This window comes from Drosophila obscura, unplaced genomic scaffold (assembly GCF_018151105.1).
Source record: "Drosophila obscura isolate BZ-5 IFL unplaced genomic scaffold, ASM1815110v1 contig_74, whole genome shotgun sequence".
NCBI lineage: Eukaryota > Metazoa > Arthropoda > Insecta > Diptera > Drosophilidae > Drosophila > Drosophila obscura.
Window position 1 is genome coordinate 239272 of NW_024542866.1, and position 21903 is coordinate 261174.

The 21903-nt window shown below is 42.5% G+C and overlaps 1 protein-coding gene across 1 annotated transcript in view; it reads right to left on the minus strand.

The window, feature by feature from the left end:
* Window positions 1-11082: 11082 nt before the first annotated feature.
* Window positions 11083-21903, minus strand: part of LOC111075846 (trichohyalin) — a 46961-nt gene continuing 36140 nt past the window's right edge. The window contains exons 2-4 of the mRNA XM_022369344.2: window positions 18842-19158; window positions 15971-17261; window positions 11083-14137 (exon numbers count right to left, since the gene is read on the minus strand). Coding sequence (XP_022225036.2) covers window positions 12213-14137; window positions 15971-17261; window positions 18842-19158 — 3533 coding nt within the window. The 3' untranslated portion in view covers window positions 11083-12212. The remainder of the gene's footprint in view (window positions 14138-15970; window positions 17262-18841; window positions 19159-21903) is intronic.

The window sequence follows — 21903 nt, forward strand, 5'->3', positions numbered from 1 at the left end:
TTAGTATATAAATGTGGGGGTTTTGGTTTAATATTAAGTTTAATAAATGTTGAAATATAGTATTTGGTACAAGAAATAGAATTTAAGCGTCGTTCGTCGTCTGGTCTCTTTCCACAACCCTCTCACGTCGGCAGCTGGATCGAAACTCTCTCGGCCTCTCTCTTCTCGATCTGCTTTGTGCAGATGTCTTAATTCGCCATCGGTCGTGCTTGCTGTTGTGCTTTGGGAATTCGCTTGGGAGCGAATTCGCTCACGCTCGTTTTGTCTAGGGATTTGCAAAACACAACCCACATCCGGCCGTCCTGACTATGCACTCGCCTCGAATGCATCGTCGCTTTCTTCGTCGTTGCTCGTGGACCATGGCTTCAGATACTCCGCACACGAAGAAGAGTGCTTAGGCCCATCGGAATTGCCAACTTTTTTGACGTCGTAAGCATTGTTATGTTTCACCTTAATGATCTGGTACGGACCCAAAAACTTCGGTTTTAGTTTGAGTCCGCTACCAAACTGAGTCCTCTTTATGGCAACTAGGTCGCCAATGTCATACTGCCTGGCTGCTTTACGTCGCATTTCTTTGCTTTTGCCCGTAGCTCATTGCGGTCGTCTTCAAATGCAATGATGGACTCTTTCTGGATCAAACTCTGAAGCTGCTGGTCATCTTTGGTACGCATCTTGACACCCATCAAAAGTTCGAAAGGTGTGGTATCGATTCTTCTGGTGTATGTTGAGTTTATTGGTCGCTGGACTCGATCTACGTGCTTAAACCATTTCGAAGGGTCGTCTATACTGAGCTTGGCAAGCACGGAGATGATCACTGCGTTGAGCCTTTCCACCTGTCCGTTTACCCGTGGAAGTCCTGTAGTCGTCTTCACCAGTTTGATGTTTTCGTCTTCGCAGTACTGCAGGAAGTCTTGGGCGGTAAATGCTGAGCCTCTATCTGAAATGATACAAGCAGGGTTGCCAAACGTCACGCTTTGGCTGCGTAGCTTTAATATGACCTCGTTAGATGTAGTTGACTTTGTAGGGTATAACCAGCAAAACTTCGTGAAAGCGTCGATAACAGCTAGTATATGTTTATAGCTCTTGCTGGTTGACTCTAGTGGTCCCAAAAAGTCAATGTGGTACGTCTGCAGCGGCACGTCGTAGGGGGTGCAAAAGACCTTCTTGTTTACCTCGCTTGCGGTTGATTAATATGCAAGGTATACAGCAGTCGATGTACTTCTTGATTTTGTCGTCTAAATTTGGTATGTAGTACTCCTTGCAGATTAACTCCTTCGTCTTCTTGATAGCAAAGTGGCCTCTATCGTGAGCCTTGCCGATGATAGTTTTCTGCATATCCCTTGGAACCACCATCAATTCAGCATCTTTGACTAATTTGTAAAGAATTCCGGACTTTATAAAGTAGTCGTCGTATTGTTGATTGTCATCGCTGATGAGCTTCATGATCGTCTTCAAATGTTCGTCTTGTTTTTGCGCCTGTTCTATGCCAGCTAAAATGCTTCCGTCACTTATGTGCATAACGGGATATCGTGAGAGTGCGTCCACGTGACGCATTCGGGATCCTGCACGATGCTCAACTTTATAGTTGTACTCCTGCAAAAGCATTATCCACCTGGCCACCCTTGTACATAGATTCTGTTTCTCTAGTGTTTTGGTGAACGCGTTGCAGTCCGTTATAATCTTGAATGGTATGCCCAAAAGATACACCCGAAATTTCGTCAATGCCTCAATGACCGCAAGTATTTCCAACTCATAGCTAGTGTATTTGCGCTGCGCATCCGTCGTTTTCTTGCTCATGTAGTATACTGGATGCAATCGGTCGTCGTCTGGTGATTTTTGCATCAACACGGCTCCAAAACAGTCTATGGATGCATCCGTATGGAGTTCTGTCTTGTACTTCTGATTGTACATGGCTAGTGCTGGGTTTGATGTCAAACATTTCTTCAACACGCCAATAGCGTTCTCTTCGTCTGGGCCAATTACAAACTTTGCATTGTTTTTTGTAAGGTCAGTCAACGGTCTCGCTATAACCGCGTAATTGTAGATAAACTTTCTAAAATAGCCTGTAAGACCCAAAAAACTCTGAAGCTGTTTCAGTGTCTGCGGCGTCTTGAACTTAGAAACGGCTTCAATCTTCAACGGGGTCGGATACAGCTTTTTATTTTCGATGATATGGCCAAGAAACTGGATTCGTGTTTGCAAGAAATGACACTTTTTAAAATTCAGCTCAAGCCCATACTCTTCACACGTTTTGAGAACTTCTTTCAGATTTGTCAATGCTTCTTGCTCGTCTTTGGCTGGAATGATTACGTCGTCAACATATGGAAGTGCTATTCCTTTTCTAGTCAGCTGTCGAAAAATTGCACCAATGTGCCTTTGGAATACTCCGGGCGAATTCGACATACCAAACGGCACCTTGCGGAACTGGTACTGGCCGGTTTGCGTCACAAATGAGGTATACTTCCTACTCTCTTCGGCTTCAGGAACATGGAAGAACCCATTCTTCAAGTCAATTGTACTGAATATTACAGCGTCTTGCAAACGATCTAGCTGGTCATCTATTAACGGCAACGGGAAATGATCTTTTACGATGACTTTATTGATACGTCTAAAGTCAATGCATAGACGTGGCGTGCCGTCGCTCTTCTTCACCAATACAACCGGACTCGTGAACTCTGACTCTGACTCTTCAATTACCTTTTTCTGCAGCCACTCGTCGATCTGGTCTTCTATGATGCGTGTTTCATTTATCGCAAATCGTCGTGGCCGCGAAAATATTGGCGTTTCGTCTTTTAGAATTATTTTCATTTCAATATTCGTTGTTTTTAATTTTTCCGGTTTATACGTCGATATAATTTCGCGTACTTTGCTTTGTGTAAACTCGTTTACCGCGTTGCTTATGTTCAGCTGAGAATTGTCTACCGCTACGTCGATTCTCATTATGCACGATTCGTCATAAGGATCTTCTTTATTTTCATTTGGCATTTTACTCACTTTGACTCCATTGCGATTAAACGATATTTCTGCGTGCAAACAAAGCTCTTCCCCGATTATCAGTTTTATGTCCATGAACCTTTCAGCAACAACATAAAAGTTTAACATATATTCTTCATTGTCAATATGTTTGCTATGGTTCACCTGACCAATCGGCTTGATATTGTCAGCTTTGCTCTCACTTCCGAAACCAACCAAATACACTCTGCAGTCTTTTAATTTTGGCATACGCAGTTCGTCGTATAAATCTTCACGTATAATGTTAAATTTACTGCCAGTGTCAAATAATGCCATACACTTTGCATTTTTAATCGAAACTTCTTTAGACGTTAATTCAGTTTTATTTGAAACTACGCGCATGTTTTGTTTTTCATCGTTTTGTTTCTCACTATTTTCCTTGCAATTTTTAGATATGTGCCCAAACTGATTACACTTGAAGCACTTTCTTCCTTTTCCTTTGTTGGCGCAACTGTTAGACAAATGTCCCTTCTCTCCACAGTTGAAACAAACTACGTCTTTTTTGCCAACCTGTGTATTATTTTGTCCAAACTGCAACTTTTTATCTCTTCCAATTTTATCACTCTTTTTCATTTTCTCGGTAATTTTCTCATAATCATTTAATTTGTTTTTAAAGTCACTCATCATTTTTGCACCATATAAAATTGTTTTATTTAATGCCATCTCGTCAACACCGTCAATCACGTATTGCATAAGTGCGTCGTCTTCCACATTGCCTCTCGAAGCAATATCTCTCATGCGATAAAAATATTCCAAAACACTCTCTTTGGGTCGTAGTTTACTCTCGTTGAGCTGCATGTGTATTTGTTTGCTACTGATTTTCGACTTGAATTCGTTCAATAGCGCGTTCTTCAACGTTGTCCATGAGTTCAAATGTTTTTCACTCAAAACAAATAGTCGGGCAATGCCCTTTAGCGACTTCTTTGCGAAAATAAGTTTTTGCAAATCTGTCCAACGCATGAACTCTGCCTGTTCCTCGAAATCTTGTATCCATTCTTCGACAGCCATATCATCAGAGCCATCGAACACTCGGATAGACTCTTCTATATCGCGAAAACTTAAGGCAAAACGGGGTGCGGCCTGCTCATCGTAGTTCTGCCTTTGCTCGTTGCTTCGTTCTCTATTCCTTTGTCGACTTGTTGTTGGGATCTCTCTTGTGTGCATATTGTTATAGCTTTCTCGCTCCCTCCCGCGTCTCTCAAGCACAGCTTCTGCATCGTTCTCTTGATCATCGTTTTCGTCTATTCCCTCCTCGTCGTCCTCTTTGTCAATGTCGTCTTCATCATCGTTGTCATCATCGTCGTTGTTGTTTTGCAGCAGCTCTCCTTCCATCAGATTCCTAAAGATATGGAGTGCCATATTTTCCGCATTGTGATTTATGTTCAATGTAACACATATTGAAACAAGATCACGGTCCGTTAGCTTTGCTTGTATATATACGCGCTTTGCTGCAAATCTGGCGTCGTCTTCGTCGTATTCGAAACCACTAAAATCGCGCAACCGACTTCGGTTTTTTCGGTCTCCTTCTTGTTCATACACGAATTTGTGCAATGCACCAATGCTTGACTTCGTTGCCCGTCGAAGGCTTTTTGGAATTAAATCGTTTAAACACGTCATTTTGAAGAAATAAAAAAAAAATTGTCTATTTTATTTTCTCCGCTTTTTTAAATTTCCACGTCGTTTTTTGTTTGTTCTCAAGCTCCGTAACTTGTACCGCCGTCGTCGTACCGTCACTTATAAATTTTTGCTTAATTCCATCACGCGTTCCTTAAAAATTTTCCGCTCAAATCCGGGACGAGCCTCCAAAATGTGGGGGTTTTGGTTTAATATTATGTTTAATAAATGTTGAAATATAGTATTTGGTACAAGAAATAGAATTTAAGCGTCGTTCGTCGTCTGGTCTCTTTCCACAACCCTCTCACGTCGGCAGCTGGATCGAAACTCTCTCGGCCTCTCTCTTCTCGATCTGCTTTGTGCAGATATCTTAATTCGCCATCGGTCGTGCTTGCTGTTGTGCTTTGGGAATTCGCTTGGGAGCGAATTCGCTCACGCTCGTTTTGTCTAGGGATTTGCAAAACACAACCCACATAAATTTGTGGGCTTATGATTTATGTAGAATTTTAAAATATTTTTCATTTTATTGCTAAATCCGCTATCTACATCTACAATACTACATTGCACACATGAAATGTAGATTATACATCTAGAATGTAAATTATACATCTAGAATGTAAATTCTCCATCTTCTCCGCAAAGGTTGCGCATTGCCCTGGGCAGAGTGTGTGCGAGCGAGAAGGAGAATGAGTAGTCTGGTCTCCTGCTGGAGGAGGTGGGGGAAGCAACTCAATATTAATTTCTTCATTCTGGATATAATAATGATCCAATCTGATTCAGATTCGGCAATCTGGTAGATATGGTCATTCTCTACGACACATTTATTTTTATTTTTATCGTATCTTTAAAATTGTGGCTTCCACAGATTATTGTCTTTTGTGGGTGCGTGGCGAAATTTTGAAATACACTAGTAGCAGTTTGATATCACATGAGTCTGGAAACAAAATTTGGTTGCTCTAGCTCTTATAGTCTCTCAAAACTAGGCGCTCACCAAGACGGACGGACGGACAGGCAGACATGGCTATATCGACTCGGCTATGATGCTGATAAAGAATATATATACTTTATAGGGTCGGAAACGTTTCCTTCTCTGCGTTGCACACATCCACTTTTACCAAAGATCTAATATACCCCCTTAACTCTTCAAGTTCGGGTATGAAAATAGTCGATAGGGAATAAATTCAGAGAATAGGGTGAGTGAGGGATCAGTTCATAGCCCAATTTATCGATTTGTGCAATGGAAACTGCATATGTCTCTTGCATTATGGTCGATTTTTAGCAAACGCAGCACTCATCTTGCGGACAACTTTTTCATACCCAAGTTATTATTCAAATTTAAAACTACTTAGCCATGTGGTTGCCTATGGGTCCAGAATATCTTGCAATTTCAATCTCTGATCGGCCAGCACCCGTTTTTTGGCTTTTTTTTTCCACCCCCATCTAAAGTTTCCCAAAATTATTCCCCCCTATCAGATGGTTAGGAATGGGTTCTTTCGGTAATGCCAATTACTTATCAGTCCGGCCTCGTTTTAGATATTAAGAACCCATTTTCAATCAACTATATTTTTATCCCTAGGCGCCAAGTCCTATTAAATAAATGCGAGCTTAGTTCGTCTTTAATAGCTTTCTCCCACAACATCTTAGCACTTCTATATTTAACTAGCAGACCCGCGCGCTTCGCTACCTACTAAATGCATTTAATGGTTAGGAATTCATTGAAATAAAACAATGATAATCAAAAGCACCAAATATACTTACACAAATTACAATTTTTTCAGAAAACAATTTTAGACCAAATTTTAGATTTTTTTTTAATTTTCGAGGAACCTATTTGTAGAAAAGTAAAAACTTTTGTATGGAAACAATGCCACATACTCTGGTTACCAAACAGCATGCAATTTGGTGCACGCATTGCGGAGATAGCCGCTTACACACAGATTTTTTTCTAGAAATTTATAGTATAGATTTCATCACATGTTGTGGGAATTGAACCTACTGAAGATTGTGCATTCATAACACAATTATTGTAGTATTAGTATTTGTAATATTGCATGGTGGCACAGAGGTGTCGGAGGATGGCTCCAGACCACAGAGCCCTGTACCGTAGGGTGAGTTCTTTGTGCATCTAAAATTTAGATTTAGATTCTAAATCTACCGGTCAGAGCAGCAGCTCCCTTTTGGTCCCTGCAGTCTAGTAATCGGTCTGAAAGCTCCGCGTCAGTAGGAAAACCGATTAGGACTGACCACGAACCTAAGGTCAGAACTTTAGATGCCATTATACTGGATGACTCCGAATCCGATGATGATGACGGAGATGGCTGCGGACAGAAACGAAAGAAACGGAGCTGCTCGAAGCGCAAGCCTAAGCGCTCTTGTGGAAATCGCAAGCGTAAGAAGTCGTCCTCTGCAAAACGAAGACGCAGGAAGTCTGCTTGCTCAAAGCGCAGGGGCAAGAAGTCTCGCCGCAAGTCAAGCAAAAGCTGCGCAAAGCCACGTCCCAAATCCCGCTGTTCCTCGAAGCGCAAGAATATCTAAGAAGCCGATGCGACCAACTTACAAAAAGAAACGAAAACACCACTGTAACTGCACACAATGGGGCGGGAACCCCAAGCACTACCAACTGGCCTAGTGCCTAAAGGCGAGCGCGAGGTGCATTCCGCGATTATCAACTGTTGACGCTGCCCAGCCCAAACCAAAATATTTTGGAGTTTGAAAGGCCCCCTGCCTACAAACATCTGACCAATAAATATTAACAAAGTTCCGAGCATATTTTTTGGAGTCGTCCGCTCTTGTTTCTGGTTTAATGTTTTCCAATAGGTGGAATAGTTAAAGATCCATGAAAAAATCATGAAGACACAAGGTAAAATATGGGGCTCTATCTTTTGAATGTTATAGATCCTCGTATGTACATATGTCGTGAATATATATCCAAAAGATCCATTCCGTTCGGGAAAAACACATAAAGCACTTGCTAGAGCTGGTCGTGTTTATCGCTCGCTCCACAATTTGCCCTAATCGAATACAATCTATCCTAATTATATTTGTCTCTCATACTCATAAAAAACTTTTGAATAGTGAGGGATTTTACAAACTCTAAATGATTTATCCTTTTAATTAACGTAAACAAATCGACGCCAATCAAATATGCAAGGAGAGGTTTTGCATAACTTTGTTTATGTTCGAACATTTTTATTGCTAGGATTGCTCGTATTTTCTCGTGCCTGGTACATCATCCAATGTCAGAACGCACGAATTCTTTTCAGAAAATGGTTTCAAATGAATACTTGTAGTTCCATTTTTGATTTCGACGCTATCGCCTTAACTCTTTCAACTGCAATCATCGTGCAAAGAACGGTCCGTCCTTCATTTGCTGGTGGTTGTCCCTTCGCTTTCAACGACTGCCTTAGGTTATCCGAGATCTCTTTTGGAAGGCCAATAACACCCACTTGATCGGTAGCTATTTAGTAAATCCGAAGTTTTTGAAACTCTCATTTCAATAGCTTAAACCAGTGATAGGCACGAAATCTGACGGAAAGAGACAGGAAGAAAAAACAAAAAAAACAACCCCCTGTCGCGACGTGTCGCAGTCATGAGCCAGAAAGAATGGGCGAGCAAAGTGAATACACTTTGTTGTTGCTCTGATTTTCATGTGCGTAGCCCAAGACTCATGATGTATTGTTGCAATCTCGAGATCGCGCCTTCGAAGCATTTTTTCCCTCTCTTTGACGCCAAATTTCTGTGGCATTGTTTTTGTAAAAATTCACGGATCGCTGAACGCGAGCGACGACCGTCTGAGCCGACTTGCTGGCACCTCCCGAAAAACATTTTGGAAAGAGCCGCGGGAGCTGAAAGAGCCACGGCGTGCCCATCTCTGGCTTAAACTCTCGCAGGTCGAACCTGCAATCATTACCGAATATGGACGCAACAGTCCTTAAATTAAATTATTAAATCCTTGACGTAAAATCCAACGTAAATAAATATACAAACTAAAGGCGCGATTTGAAAGAATACGTATATACATATGAACATATGAGCATTTTAATGGGAAAGTCCACAGAAACTAAAAATTAAAAGTCAATAAAAAAAAACACATTTCCTTATAAATCCGTCCTGATATTATTATCCAAATTGATAAAAAGTTAATTTAAGTTAACTTTCATGAACTTTGAGGACAAAACCTTTAAAATCACCTAAAGTTAATTTTTCGATATTTTTCTTTACCTGTTAATGTTACTTCTGAAGTACCATAGGGAAGCCATCTGGGCCCCTTGCTTTTTAAACTCAGGCATTAAGAAACTGAAGAGTACTCATGTACTCCATAAGTTTCAGTCACAAAACCATGACTGAAATATATAACACCTTAATGCCTCGAAATGCAAATTAATGACGTTTCGTTTCAGCCGCTTGTGAGGTCCTCTGCAGTGGTTCTATTGAGAGAATTACCCTGGTTGATGATAAGGATGATGACCCCAAGTTAAAGTTTTTTGAGAACATTTCTAGCATGGTAGCATGGTCAAAGTAGTTTAATGACGCCTATATAACGAAAAATCTCTTTACATACTCGTATCTGGAGTATTTTAAAACAAAGCTCTTGTGTACCTTGTGTACCTCTGCCATATTTCCTTTCCTCTTCTTCAATTACTAACACTAACATACCTCTCCTGTAATACGTGGTAGTATTTGTATTTTCGAATACATGCTTAGCTGCTTTAGTTGTGCTTAGTTCTAATTTGCCTTGAAAGTAAGAACCAGTTAGGAGATACGCATCATGGGGCAGTGCCCCTCAATGTCAATGGTCGGTCCGTAAGCTTTGGGAGAAAGAAAAACTTCATCCATACTTATGCGTAAATAATACATGTTTGCTTTATTAAATTTCATTCCATTAAAATGTTAGCACATAGTGTGTCTGTATGTATGTGTATATTGTGGGTGAAGGGTTGGGGAGGTGGTGCCAGACGTTTCTGTTTTTGTTTGATTCTATGTTTTTTTCTCTGATAGTTCTGTTCTGTTCTGTTTCCTCTAAATCAGAGCTCAGATAATTTTAACTACAAATTTATCTTAAAGAACAGAGCATTTCTTAAAAAAGGCAACAGTTCCAGATGTATTGTAAGGCATTTTCTTCAATTTTCAGGGACCCTCAAGCCAATCGAGCTTTTAGTCTGGTTCCATTACGCATCATTCAAGCGCGTTTTGCGACTAAATCGGAATAATATTAGGGGAGTTATTCTGGTATCCTTTTCAAACAAACAACAATCAAACTACACACTTGTACATTCCCAAGCTAAGAAACGTAAAACAATATACAGTTATTTATAATGAATATATGCCGTGAAGTTCTGCAGTTGATCTTAATTATATTTGCTTTTCCCTTTCGGTTTTTACTCTGCTCACGCATCGCTTTTGATATGTTAATTAACTACACAGCCCCACCTCTGACCTGTGATTTCTGACCTCGCCTTGACCATCCCTGCTTCCAACTATACCCTGCTGCCTTCGTCTTTGCCTACAAAATTTATATTTCTGGTGGCATACTTTGTGTCTGTCTCTGTGTGTGCGTAAGCTCGTAACTGTGATAAGTTTGTTGGATGCATTTATATGGATTTCTAATTTTTCCCAAAACAAACTTACATATTTTGTTTGTTTTTTATACATTTTCGTTTTAGTTTTGTATGCGGATTCTCTGGTTTTGTTTGCATTTCTCTTGTTTCTTCTCTCCACGGTGTGTTGTTCGCTTCAGACCGACAAATACATAATGTTTCGTAAAGGGAAACTCCAAAAATTGGAACTCTGATTAAAAATGTTCTGAAACGAAGTTTGCAGAGAATATTCTAAAATGGTTTTACTGTGGTTTGGTTGGTTGTACCTCAATCGAGTCAGAGTTTCATTATGGAATATTTGAGCATACATATATCAAGTTAAAAGTTCGATCAGTTACGAAAGGTACTGAAAGAAGGAGAGGGAGCAGCACGACCAGGGAGGGGAGCCGTATCGTTGCTCAACTCCTTTTTGTCGATGGTATCGGTGGCCTCTTGGTGCAGTCCATACAGGAACTATTTTACCAAAACTAAAGCCAGAACCTCAAAACCGAGTCTGCCAAAATCGGTCTCGTTATTTCTCGCTTAGCAGAAGTGCTTAAATTCTTGGAATAATTTACGCATGTACGAGTATGTAAATATGTAAATGTGCTCACCGTGGTTTGTCTATCTGAAGCAAAATCTTTATGTAGGTATAATATTTAATTGCCTTTCCTTGCAGTGATATGTTTTCAGTGTTGACTCGTTCGACTTGCTATTGACCTCTTAAAGTTATCTTTGCTCTGGATAATTAAATATGTACTCGTATGTTTTAAAATCTGTGCAGAGAAATGTCGTGTAACGACATTTTTAAGGCAAATTTTATTTTTTGTTCAATTTTGAAACCTATTTGGATGATTTGTGCGCAGGGGGGGGGATATGGATGTGTGTGTGTGTGTGTGTAAGTGTAAGTGTATGTGTGTGTGTGTGCGTGAATGTTGTGCGTATGGAAAGGCGGTTGTTCGATCAAATTTCACATTTTAGGTTCTTCTACAATTCACCCAACACAAAGTTCCTTTCAATGCTTTCTAAAAAAAAAATAAAATATTGTTATAAATTGATTATAAAACTATTTTGGATATCACTTTTTGATTTCTAACAGCTCTTTGTGTGTTTGTGTGTGTGTGTATATGTGTGTGTCTACAGAACCTTGTGATAGTTGCTATTTATACAAAAAAAAAATTCTTTGCTCACATTTAGTTACATATTTTTTTTTTTGTTGATTTTTTAGTTTCATTTTTTACTTTCCTATAACATTTAGGGTTACGATACATTTTTTCATATATCCACCACCACAAAAAAAATTCTCTCGACAATTATCTCTAAATCCTTTGATTCTCTGGTTCTCCTCTTACAGACACATGTACAAGAATATGTGAGTATGTATGTATTTTGTTGACGTAGTACGTAGAACACAAAAATCATCCGAAAGCGGCGACTACAATATTATAGTTCTATGTATGTATGTATGTATATATACTCGTATGTTACGACCCATGGCTGAAAATAAGGCTGGACATGAGGACTGGACCCACGAAAAAGCTGTGGAATCGTAATCGACAACTATTTAATGATAATGATGTGTGTTTGCTGGATCGGCCCAAATCTGTGCCGTTCCTTCAATCTGCAATACATCGGTACATCGGACCAAATCCGTCTTGGGCAGATCTAAAATCAGTCACTGCTTTGAAAATGATTATTCTTTAATCGCCTTTTATGTGTTGTCTTCTGACTAATTTGGGGATCATTTGAAAGGCATCTCTCACTGAAAAGAACTTCAGTTGGCACGAAGCACTGAAAATAGTTGTTATTATCGGTATGCATCTGGATTTAGGTGGTTGAAAATAGTTTAAATCGTGTTTGAAACGTTAGAATATATTGAGGTCAGCGTTTCCCAATCGAGCTGACATCCCTCTCGTTTCCAGCCCAGTCTTCAGCCCTCCATTACATGTTCCTGCTCTCCCTCCTCTCCTCGCCCACCACGCCTCGGTGGTCTGGCTTTAAGCTCGCGGCTTAAGGCATCGGGAAATGATTCTGCTCAAAGTCTTTGTGTCGCTCCGCGAGCATCCTCTTGCTGACCATTGTCTCGAGTCTCCGATCCGTGATGGCTACAAAGGGCAGCCGGGACTGCTTGCGACTGTTGGCGGCGCCGACACCACTGGCTAGCACCGAGTTGCCGCCGATTCCATCGACGACCCGATGATAGACAAAGGAGTTGAGCGGCGATGCAGCAGCTCCCGCTCCTCCTTCAGTGCCTCCAGTGCCCTTGGCTCCTCCTCCTGTGCCATTTGAGGTGTCGTAGCGTGGCCAGCTATTGCTCTGGCCACGACCCGCCACATTGGCCACGAACTGTGCGCTTCGGCTGCGACTTCGCGGAGCGCCCAGGAAGCTGCCTGCTATGGCTGGATACGAGGGCAGTTTGAACAGGGCCGGCTTGGGAGTAGTCACAGAAGACGGCGGAGTGGGGGAAGGTGGAGGGTGAGCTGGCGGAGCGCCAGCGCCTGCCTTGTTGGCCATTTCCCTCTGCCAAAAGTCGACGGCTGCGGTCAGTCGCGGCTTCTGCTGATCTTCGTCAATGTCCACATAGCCATCCTCGTCAGGCAGATGATTGCTGGGAGCCTGGGCCAATGTGGCTGATGTTTCTCCTGTGACTGGTGTGGAGGCTGCCATCGTGGTTGTTTCTTGGGATTGTGTGGCGCTGAAGCCGTTGCGCTGCTCGGAAAACAAATCCTCGAAACGGTGCTGCTGATGGTAGCGTCGCCGTTTCTGCTTCAGATATTCATCGTCCAGTCTCACCGGTGACGTGACGGATCCACTCCAAATGGAGCTACGGATTGGGATCGATGGGACTGGTGGTGGTGGCAGGGTGCCCTCGAGCAGGTTCAGCAGCTGTTTGTTGCGGCGATTGTACTTCTTGATGTACGGCGGCAGGTTGGCCTCCTCGCCTTGCTCTTCCTGGGCCTCTTCCAGCTCGGCTGCAGTCTCGTAGTCGTCCTCGTAGTCGCCATACAGCTGCGAATGCTGCTGAGACTCGCGGTGCTCATCGTACAGCTGGAACTGGACCCGTGCTAGATGCGGCCACTTGGCGTAGTAGCGCTCGAGGTGCTCCAGCTCGGTGATCTGGTGTCCTAGCTGCTGTGTGGGTGGTGGCAGGGGTGGCAGCGGTGGCAGCGGTGGAGTGGGTAGCGAACTGCTCGGAGAACCTCCTGCCAGCGACGCTGCTGGCGCCTTGCGCTGGTACGGACTGCTCGGCCTCTGACGCAGTTGACCTGCTTTCTGGTGCGTGTTCTGATGGTGGTTGTGGTTTTTGTGGTGGTGGTGCTGATACTGATGCTGGTGGTGTTGATGATGTCCTTTATGACTTTGGTAGTGCTGGTGCTTCTGCTGTTGCTGATGCGGATGCGGATGCAGATGTTGCTCGCCCTGGCCACTTTTGACGCCGTTGCGGAGGACGGGACTTATGCGACGGTACCAGTTGTCATTGTCGTGGGCTATTAAGCGCTCCATCTCTGTGGTCTGCTGTTGCTCCAGGCCCTGCTCCATGCCCATGCCGAACTGGGGGTTGTCGTAGTAGTGCACGCGTCCCTCGTAGAAGGGTGTATCGGTGGACAGAGATGACCGGGGCCGCATACCCAGGGCGAATATGGGAGCTGAGTGGGCTCGCTCTCGCTCTCTCTCCCGCTCTCTCTCTCGCTCTTCTTCCTGGAGCAGCTTCTTGGCATGCCGGGGGGCGAGACTCGGTGGTGGAGCTGGTGGAGCTGGTGGCTGTGTTACTGTTCCTGGTAGTGACTGGTGATGCCGTTTTAGGAAATCCTTATATCGCTTTTTGTGGCTCTTGTGACCAGTCTTCTGACGGCTGCGCCGCAACGCCTTGAACCGCTCAAAAGCGGAGGAAGGTGTCGAAGATGGTGGCGTTATAGTTGTGCCCGGGACCGTCTCTGTGGATGGAGAAAAATAAGTTAGTCCCGGCATGCTGCAGATTTCTTTGGTTAAAGCCATGGAATAACCAGGCAGGCTCCGGTTTTTGCATTCATTTTGCTTTTTACGTTTTCAGCTAGAAGTTATACTTCTCATTTTAGGGCCCTCTGACATTCCCAAAATTAATGTTTATTTCCTCCTGTACTGTTAAGCGATTGTTGTTGCATTGTTGCAGTTCAGATTCGTTTTGTTGTACATATAAAGATAACGAAGGTAAGGTTGCCGTTTGAAAAGGGAACAATTTTGCGTTTTGCGAATGCGTGAGCCCCAAAATTTGCGTTTTCAAAAGAAACTCGTGAATTTTTTGCGAAATTGAAAACCGGAGCCTGCCTGTTTAAGTACCATTTTGAATGACTCAAACACAAAATAGATACTTGGTCAATTATTCTTTTATTTGCCAAAATGTGTCTCAAGTTAGTCCTGTCTATTTATTCCAAACAAGGATATTTAAAGCTTTGTTCTGCGGAGCCTGGGTTCTATTGTGGCTGTCCGTTGGTGGTCCAAGCCAGCTCAATGATAGCCCAGAAATCCCAGCCTGACCACACGAAATACCATCCCTCCGCTCTCTGGTATGACATGGACAAGGCTGCTTGCGATATGTGGCGGGGAAATGTAAAGGCAACCCACGTCTGCTGGAGGTTGTGGCTGTTTTCTGCTAGTCCAGGCACGTCTACTCCAGCCCCAGCAGTCCACTACGCCTATTCTATTCCCAAACTTAATTCTCCCCTCTCCATTCCGTGACCAACGGAAGGTATTTGCTTGGCCAATCCTCCAGAATGTTTCGCTCTTTCGGAATGCTGGCCTACATACATATATACGACTCAGAGTATACTCGTACAAGAAATTTGCCATTTTGCGAGCTTTATTGTTTAATGCCAAAAACTGGCAGCTTGCTTCTCTTAAAGATTCCCAGGGAGAGCTTTTGCAGTGGAGCAGGAGGGAGACTGTTACGTTTGATTTCCTTCTCTTTTTGGACGGAGAAAACGAAAATAATTTGCAAAAATTTCGCCAGAAAGTCTTTGCCTAAACTAATTAGGGGAGCATGGAACCCAAGCCACCCACTTTCCAGCTCCTGCTTTGCAGCCCTTCTCAAGCATTTAAAGTGCCTTTAAAGAAATTTTTCTCCCCTCTCTTGTGGGATTTTTTGGTGCGTTTTTTTTTTCATACAAATATTTTCAATTTAAGGAAAACACGAGCAACCGCAAAATTCAGCATAACGTACGTACCTACGTACACACAACCACACAACCCCACATACGACAATCTGACTCTGATGGGACTCCTGGGGAGGGGTATCCCCAGAGGTCCAGTTCTGGACTGAGAGCCTAGGCGCGAAAAGCACTAAAAGAACCCGATTCAAAGTTGGGCCAAACGTCGAGCAAGGAATGTGGAACAGTGGGCCAAGCCCGAAGGAACACTTGGAATTCTATAAATTACCGGCATATTGTCCTTAAATACAATCTGGTACTTGCCACTGATATTGCGAACACAACAGTGTACTGTGATATCACACTGAATGTACGAGTGTGTATGTACCTCCAAGGGTACCTTAAAAATGTTATTACATATTACATACGAATAATACGCAGTGGCCTTTCCTAGCGTATTTTAATTGTTTACCAGATACATGCATATGCATATGTACATATATGTATGCATATAGAAAACTGAGTGACGGGTATGTCGATGTCAAGGCCTGTACATTGTACACATGTCTCGATTCAAACGTTTCGACAGGCTTACATTTTGTTTTCTTCTCTTTTTGTGCATGTGGACAACATTTATTGACTTACTCTGAAACGGCTGCAATGCAGATTCCATATCAGACTCCGATTCGCTACTCTTCATCTGCCGACTTTCGAGCGTGTCCTGCTGCTGTGGTTCCAGTGGGGGGTGCTGCTCCGAGCTCTGATCGTCAGCGAAACGTGATTCGGGCTGCTGCTGCGTTCCATTTTCTGCCGAGCCAAAGGAGCTGCTCATGTAATTGGCCCGTGTTGGGACCTGACCCGGGCGCATCATCAGTCCCTTTTTTGCTGGTTGCTCCTGCTCCTGATGTCCGGCGTTTTCGAAGTAGTGCAGCTTCCCAACAGGGGCATCAAGGTCTTCGTCGTCATCAGCACTCTCCTTAACATTTTCCCTGGCATTGTCAGCCTCGTCGAACTTTTCAAAATATTTAGCCATGAGATCTGGCCTGTACATGCGCAAAAATCCACGCTTCTCTTTGCGGCCAATCATTGCTACTGTCGGCGACATTGTGGCTTCACAGCCCTTGCTGGTCTCCCTGCTGGCGCTTGGTGTTATTTTTGTGGCGGCTGTTGCTTCAGGTGTGGGCTTTCTAGATGATTCGTCACTGTCAATTGGAAACAGGATGTCTTCGGCCTCCATCACTTCATCCTTATCGAAACTGTCTTCAATGTCGCCGATTGCTTCCTTATCCTCCCTCACCAGCTTGACTATCTCCTTCTCCTGCTGTTGGTCGTTTTTCTTCTCTGGCTTATATTTTTCCTGCTCTTGATCCAGCTCCCGCTCCAATGATAATTGGCCTGATGGTTTATTTAATTTTCGTTCATTTAATATTTCAATAGAATCAAACTGCTGTTTCTCTCGGTCTGCCTTCTCCCCCATCTCACCACCTTGCCACTTGGCCCTGTCTGGACCTTGAGCCTGCTTCTGTTCTTCCTGCTGTTTGGTGTCGTGCTCCTCCTGTTGCTTCTCCGGCTGTTCATTTCGCTGCTTGTGCATTTTCTTAAATTTTGTATACCTTAAGCTTGTCCTGCCGAACTTTTCGTTGTGCTGGCTCGACTCTGGCTCTGTCTCTTTGGCTTCCTCCTCGGAGAAACTAAATTTTCCTACGCTTTCTGTCCCTGCCACGGCTTCCTTTGCCTTTTCTGCCCCCTCATTGGCCATTCTCTTCAGCTGCTGGCTTTCTTTATTGTTTCCCAATTTGTATATGTGGTGGCTTTTATTTTGCTTCTGCCTGGATAACTTCTTCTTGATGTCACTATTCTGGTACTTTTTAAATGTTTCCTTTGCGTCCAGCTGAGCAGTGAAATTTCTGGTAGTGGGCCTTTGAGATTCAAGTATCTGCAAGTATAAATAGTAATAAATACACATTAACATACAAATTTACGAGTAGTAGCCTCACGACGATTCCCGAGAAAATAAACTAATAGAGATGGAAACGGCCATATGTGCAGCTAAAGTAATAAAAGTATACTTAATTTTATTTTTTGCCACTAGATCTATACTTCTTTGTTGCTGTAATAATAGAATACTTCATTCTGATGTCTTATAATCTCCTTCTTATCTCTTTATATTTTAAATCTCCCCTGCATCATTTATTTGTTTGATATCTCATTTATTTTGTCTTCCCTTCTTTGAATCACAAATTCTAAGAGACAGTTTGTAGGCTTCTCTTTTTTCTTGCTTATTATAATAATAATTATAAGAATAATTATTCGTGCTAATCTTCATGTATAACAGTATAAACGAGAAGGAACGTGCGAGTCGCTTCTGGGGACGCGACTTTACTTATACCCGTACTCAGTCAGTATATATATTTTTCATTTTGATTTAATTTTTTCGAATTCTAGAATTATACAAAAATTTTACATATTACATTTTTTTGCTACATCTACATATACAATGTCTATTCTACATCTAACATGTAGATTATGGATATACCATTTATATTCTACATCTCCTCCGCTAGGGGTTGCTCGCGCACTGAACGCGGCAGAGTGTGCGAGCGAGAAAGAGATTGGTAGCGGGTCTCTGCAGGAGGGGGCGGAAGAACCAACAGAAAATGAATTTCTTCATTCTGGCTATAACTATGATCCGATCTAATTCAGATTTGGCAATCTGGTAGATATGGGCATTCTCTACGATACTGCGCTTTTAGTTTTAGCGTATCTTCAAAGTTGTGGCTGCCACAGATGTTCGTCCTTTGTGGGGGCGGAAGGGGGCGGGGCGAAATACACTTGTAGCAGTGTGATATCACATGAGTCTGGAAACAAAATTTGGTTCCTCTAGCTTTTATAGTCTCTGAGATCCAGGAGTTAAACAAGACGGACGGACGGACAGACGGACAGACAGACATGGCTATATCGACTCGGCTATTGATGCTGATCAAGAATATATATACTTTATGGGGTCGGAAACGTTTCCTTCTCTGCGTTACACACATCCACTTTTACCACAAATCTATTATACCCCTTAACTCTTTTTTGAGTACGGGTATAAAAAGTCTGTTTGATGTACATATTTACATCGACTTATTGGGCGTCTGACTTTTGTGACTTATAAACATTCGGGTGTCTGAAGTTCGCTTCCTCAGCGGGTGTGTCTGAGTCTCGGGCTCAAAAATGATTTGAACCGAATGGAGTGGCTTGGTCTCATTTTTACTCAAGTAAGTTTCAATGCAGAGATTCAGCGCTGGGGCCGTAAGCCCTGCTCCTCCTCGGCCCCTAGTTGGAATAGTAATTTGACTTGGCCGCTTCATTTTACGACATTTCAATGGACCACCACTGGTACAACAGAACTGACCTCATTCGCAGCGGACTTGGCTCGGGGCTCAGGCACCACTCTATGTGTACTTAAAAGTACGTTTGTGTGTACACATACACACATATATTTACACTGTGCATGGGTGTGTGTGTACTTACTATATCAGCTGCCTCGGATGCATCATTCTCTGCATCTTCGCCACCGCCACCGTCCCCATCCCCATCCCCATCCCATGGGGATGAACCATCCACATCGCTCCACGCAGCCCCGATCGCATCTTCAGCATCTCCGGCAGTTCCGACATCTGCGGCATCTGCGGCATCGTCATCATCATCATCATCATCATCATCATCGACCGCGGTTGCAACTGAGGCGGCTGGGGCATAATGCAGCTGGGAGTCGGTATCTTCAATGTCGCCATCGTGCTGGTCAAATATGTCCTCCGGAATGGAGGCCTCTTCTTGCAAATTGAAATCTGCAAAGGCATGAAAAATAAGGAAGAAGTGAGTGCGATATAGATAAAGCGATAGAAAGGGATAGAGAGAGAGCGAGAGCGAGAGCGAGAGATAGGGAGAGACAGAGATAGTGCCCCATTGGAATTTTTCTGTTGGGTTGCAAGAAAAGGTGCCTCCGTACACATGAATGCCCCGCAATAAAATAACATAGAATAGGTCAGAGAAGTGGGCATGGACTAGTGGGGACCCAGCTCAAGTACATTTTGAACAAAAAATGTGTGTGAGCTTGTGTGTGTGCTCTTTTTGCTTTAAATAAAGGTAAGCTGCTTGAATTGACTTCCACTTTGGGTCTCTTTTTATGCGAATATATTCGTATGTGATGGCGCACACATATGTACAGTGTACACACTTGAATACATACAGATGTACATACATAAATATAATCTAGAAGGTACAAATGTGAGCATGCATGCAGATACGATGCATGACCTCAGAAAAATAGATTTCACTCATACTCGTAGTTGAATAGACAAGATTTCCTTCCCCTTTCCCCTTCCTCTGCCCAACCACTTTACCGCACACACACACACGCCCAGGTATCTTTTATGCTCTGTCATTGACTGAATTACCATTGGGGTAGCTTAAGAAAAGGCGCGATGGAAAGGAGGAGGAGGAGGCGGCCGCATACGGGAGGGATGTTGACACACACACACACACACACAAGACCGGTATGAGCCAAGACCGCGGCCGTGCAGCATGATTTGGGACGACAAATATCAATCACTATACTCCTATATTTTTGTATACATATATATTTACATATGTACACACCACAGATGTATATGTACAGTGCCAAACTTATAAAGTAGTAGCACAACAATAAAATTTCAGCTTACTGCTGTCTTAAGAGCATTTGCAATCTGATTTTCTTTAAATATATGTACGTAATATTATCCGACAAACGAATATATTTTATATAAGATTGCCCAATTTTGAATTGCATTTTGTTTGTTATTAATGAGTTATGTTCTTGTAATTTGTTCAACTGGTCGCTACGTTTGGAAAAGCATTCGATCTAAGTCCTATTCATAGTTCTGTGCAACTGTCCAATTTTGTATCCCAAAGTACCTTTAATCGCTCAAACTAATCGGAGAAAGGAACCTCATAATTTCGCCCATTTAAGCATATACTTGGTTGGAAAATACACAAATATTTTTCCTATCTCTGAGCGATAAATTTTTCTTGTTGTGCCAGAAAATATAGATCCGTCTTTGGGCATTGAAAGGACCAAGATACATTTGATAATACATGAACAGTTGGCCGTCAGGAATAAATTATCTCGTGACATACAGCACAATTTGACATTTGCCCAAAATAAGGCTCTTGTCCAAATTATCGCCTATATTTACGCCTATATTTACTATATTGATTGAAGTTATGGAGAAGCGTCGTAACCCGTCGAAGAATAAGCCCTTGCTGTTCCAACCTTCAACCGCCTCGAAGAAGCAGACAAGGGAACTACACCATAAGCCATCGGCCCTCTCTTTTCTGTGCTCCTTCAACGTATTCGCAAGTAGAGGTTCTGGCTCCTAAGTAACATATTCCCAAGAACAAGTGGACCACTATTTGTTTAAAATATATTTCGAAATTTTTAGTACTACTAATTAAAATTGTTCTAACCGTGTATAATTTCTGTGGCTATTATAGAAGGGCGTTGTACAGTTGTAGCAATGGATAGACTCTTCAGACTTAAATATTTAATTTATGGGATCTCCACTTTATGTACTCGTAGATTCTGCCTCCACAAGCGAATGTCTATTCATGATCTAAGTATGTGTAGACCTCTGCTTCCAGTAATCAGGAGTCGGGGATGTATCAGAATCTATCTATGCATTTCAATAATTATAAAGCATAAGTAATGGATCCTTTCCACCGCCCATCGCCTCCACCGATTAGAGCTCATTGAGATTTTGGCCAACATGTCGTATACGCAATCTTGTTGAAGACTTAGTACGCCTCCGAATGGTGTTGTAATGTGACAGAGGGGTGGAGAAAAATAAGTAAATAGTAAATTATATTCAATTCAAATAGGTCTTTAGGTGAAGAGGGGATAAACGGAGTGCATGAATTAACATTAGAGCTTACTAGCGGTCGCGTTCGTGGTTCCTTTCTATCTCTCTATTTTTTTCCCCTCTCTTATGACAAGTAGAAGAATGTACTCGTGGTTTATCTGATTGCAATATTTAAATACGTATTGCTTAAACATTCTCTTTCTAAAAGCTTACTAAAAGAAAAACTAACTAAAAAAAACTTTGCATTTTCCTTCACAGTTTTCCCCTTTGGAATCGCTGGCCAAGAAAATAATGATGTTTGGATAAAGCTACACATTTCATTTGCCTTCGACCCAATGTCCAATGACGATAGCCTCAATGTGGTGCCCTCTCGATCGCCTCTTCCCACCATCTTTCTTCTGCTTCCCATCATTTATAGCATAACGTGTCGCCGCAGAGTGTCGAGAGGCAGGGACGTACAAAGGACTTGCGCTATTTTATTTTCCATTTTTCTGTTCTCTCCTTTGCTCTGTTCGCTATTTGCTGCTTTTGCTCCAGCTTCTGCTTCGGCATTGGAATAGGCTCGACTCCAGGTACTGTCCCTGTGTGTGTGTGTGTGTGTGTGTGTAAGTGTGGTTGTGCATATTAAGCTTGTGTTAATTTAATCACAGTAAAAATAAATTAATTGTGTGCCCAGCTCAGAAAAAACAAAAA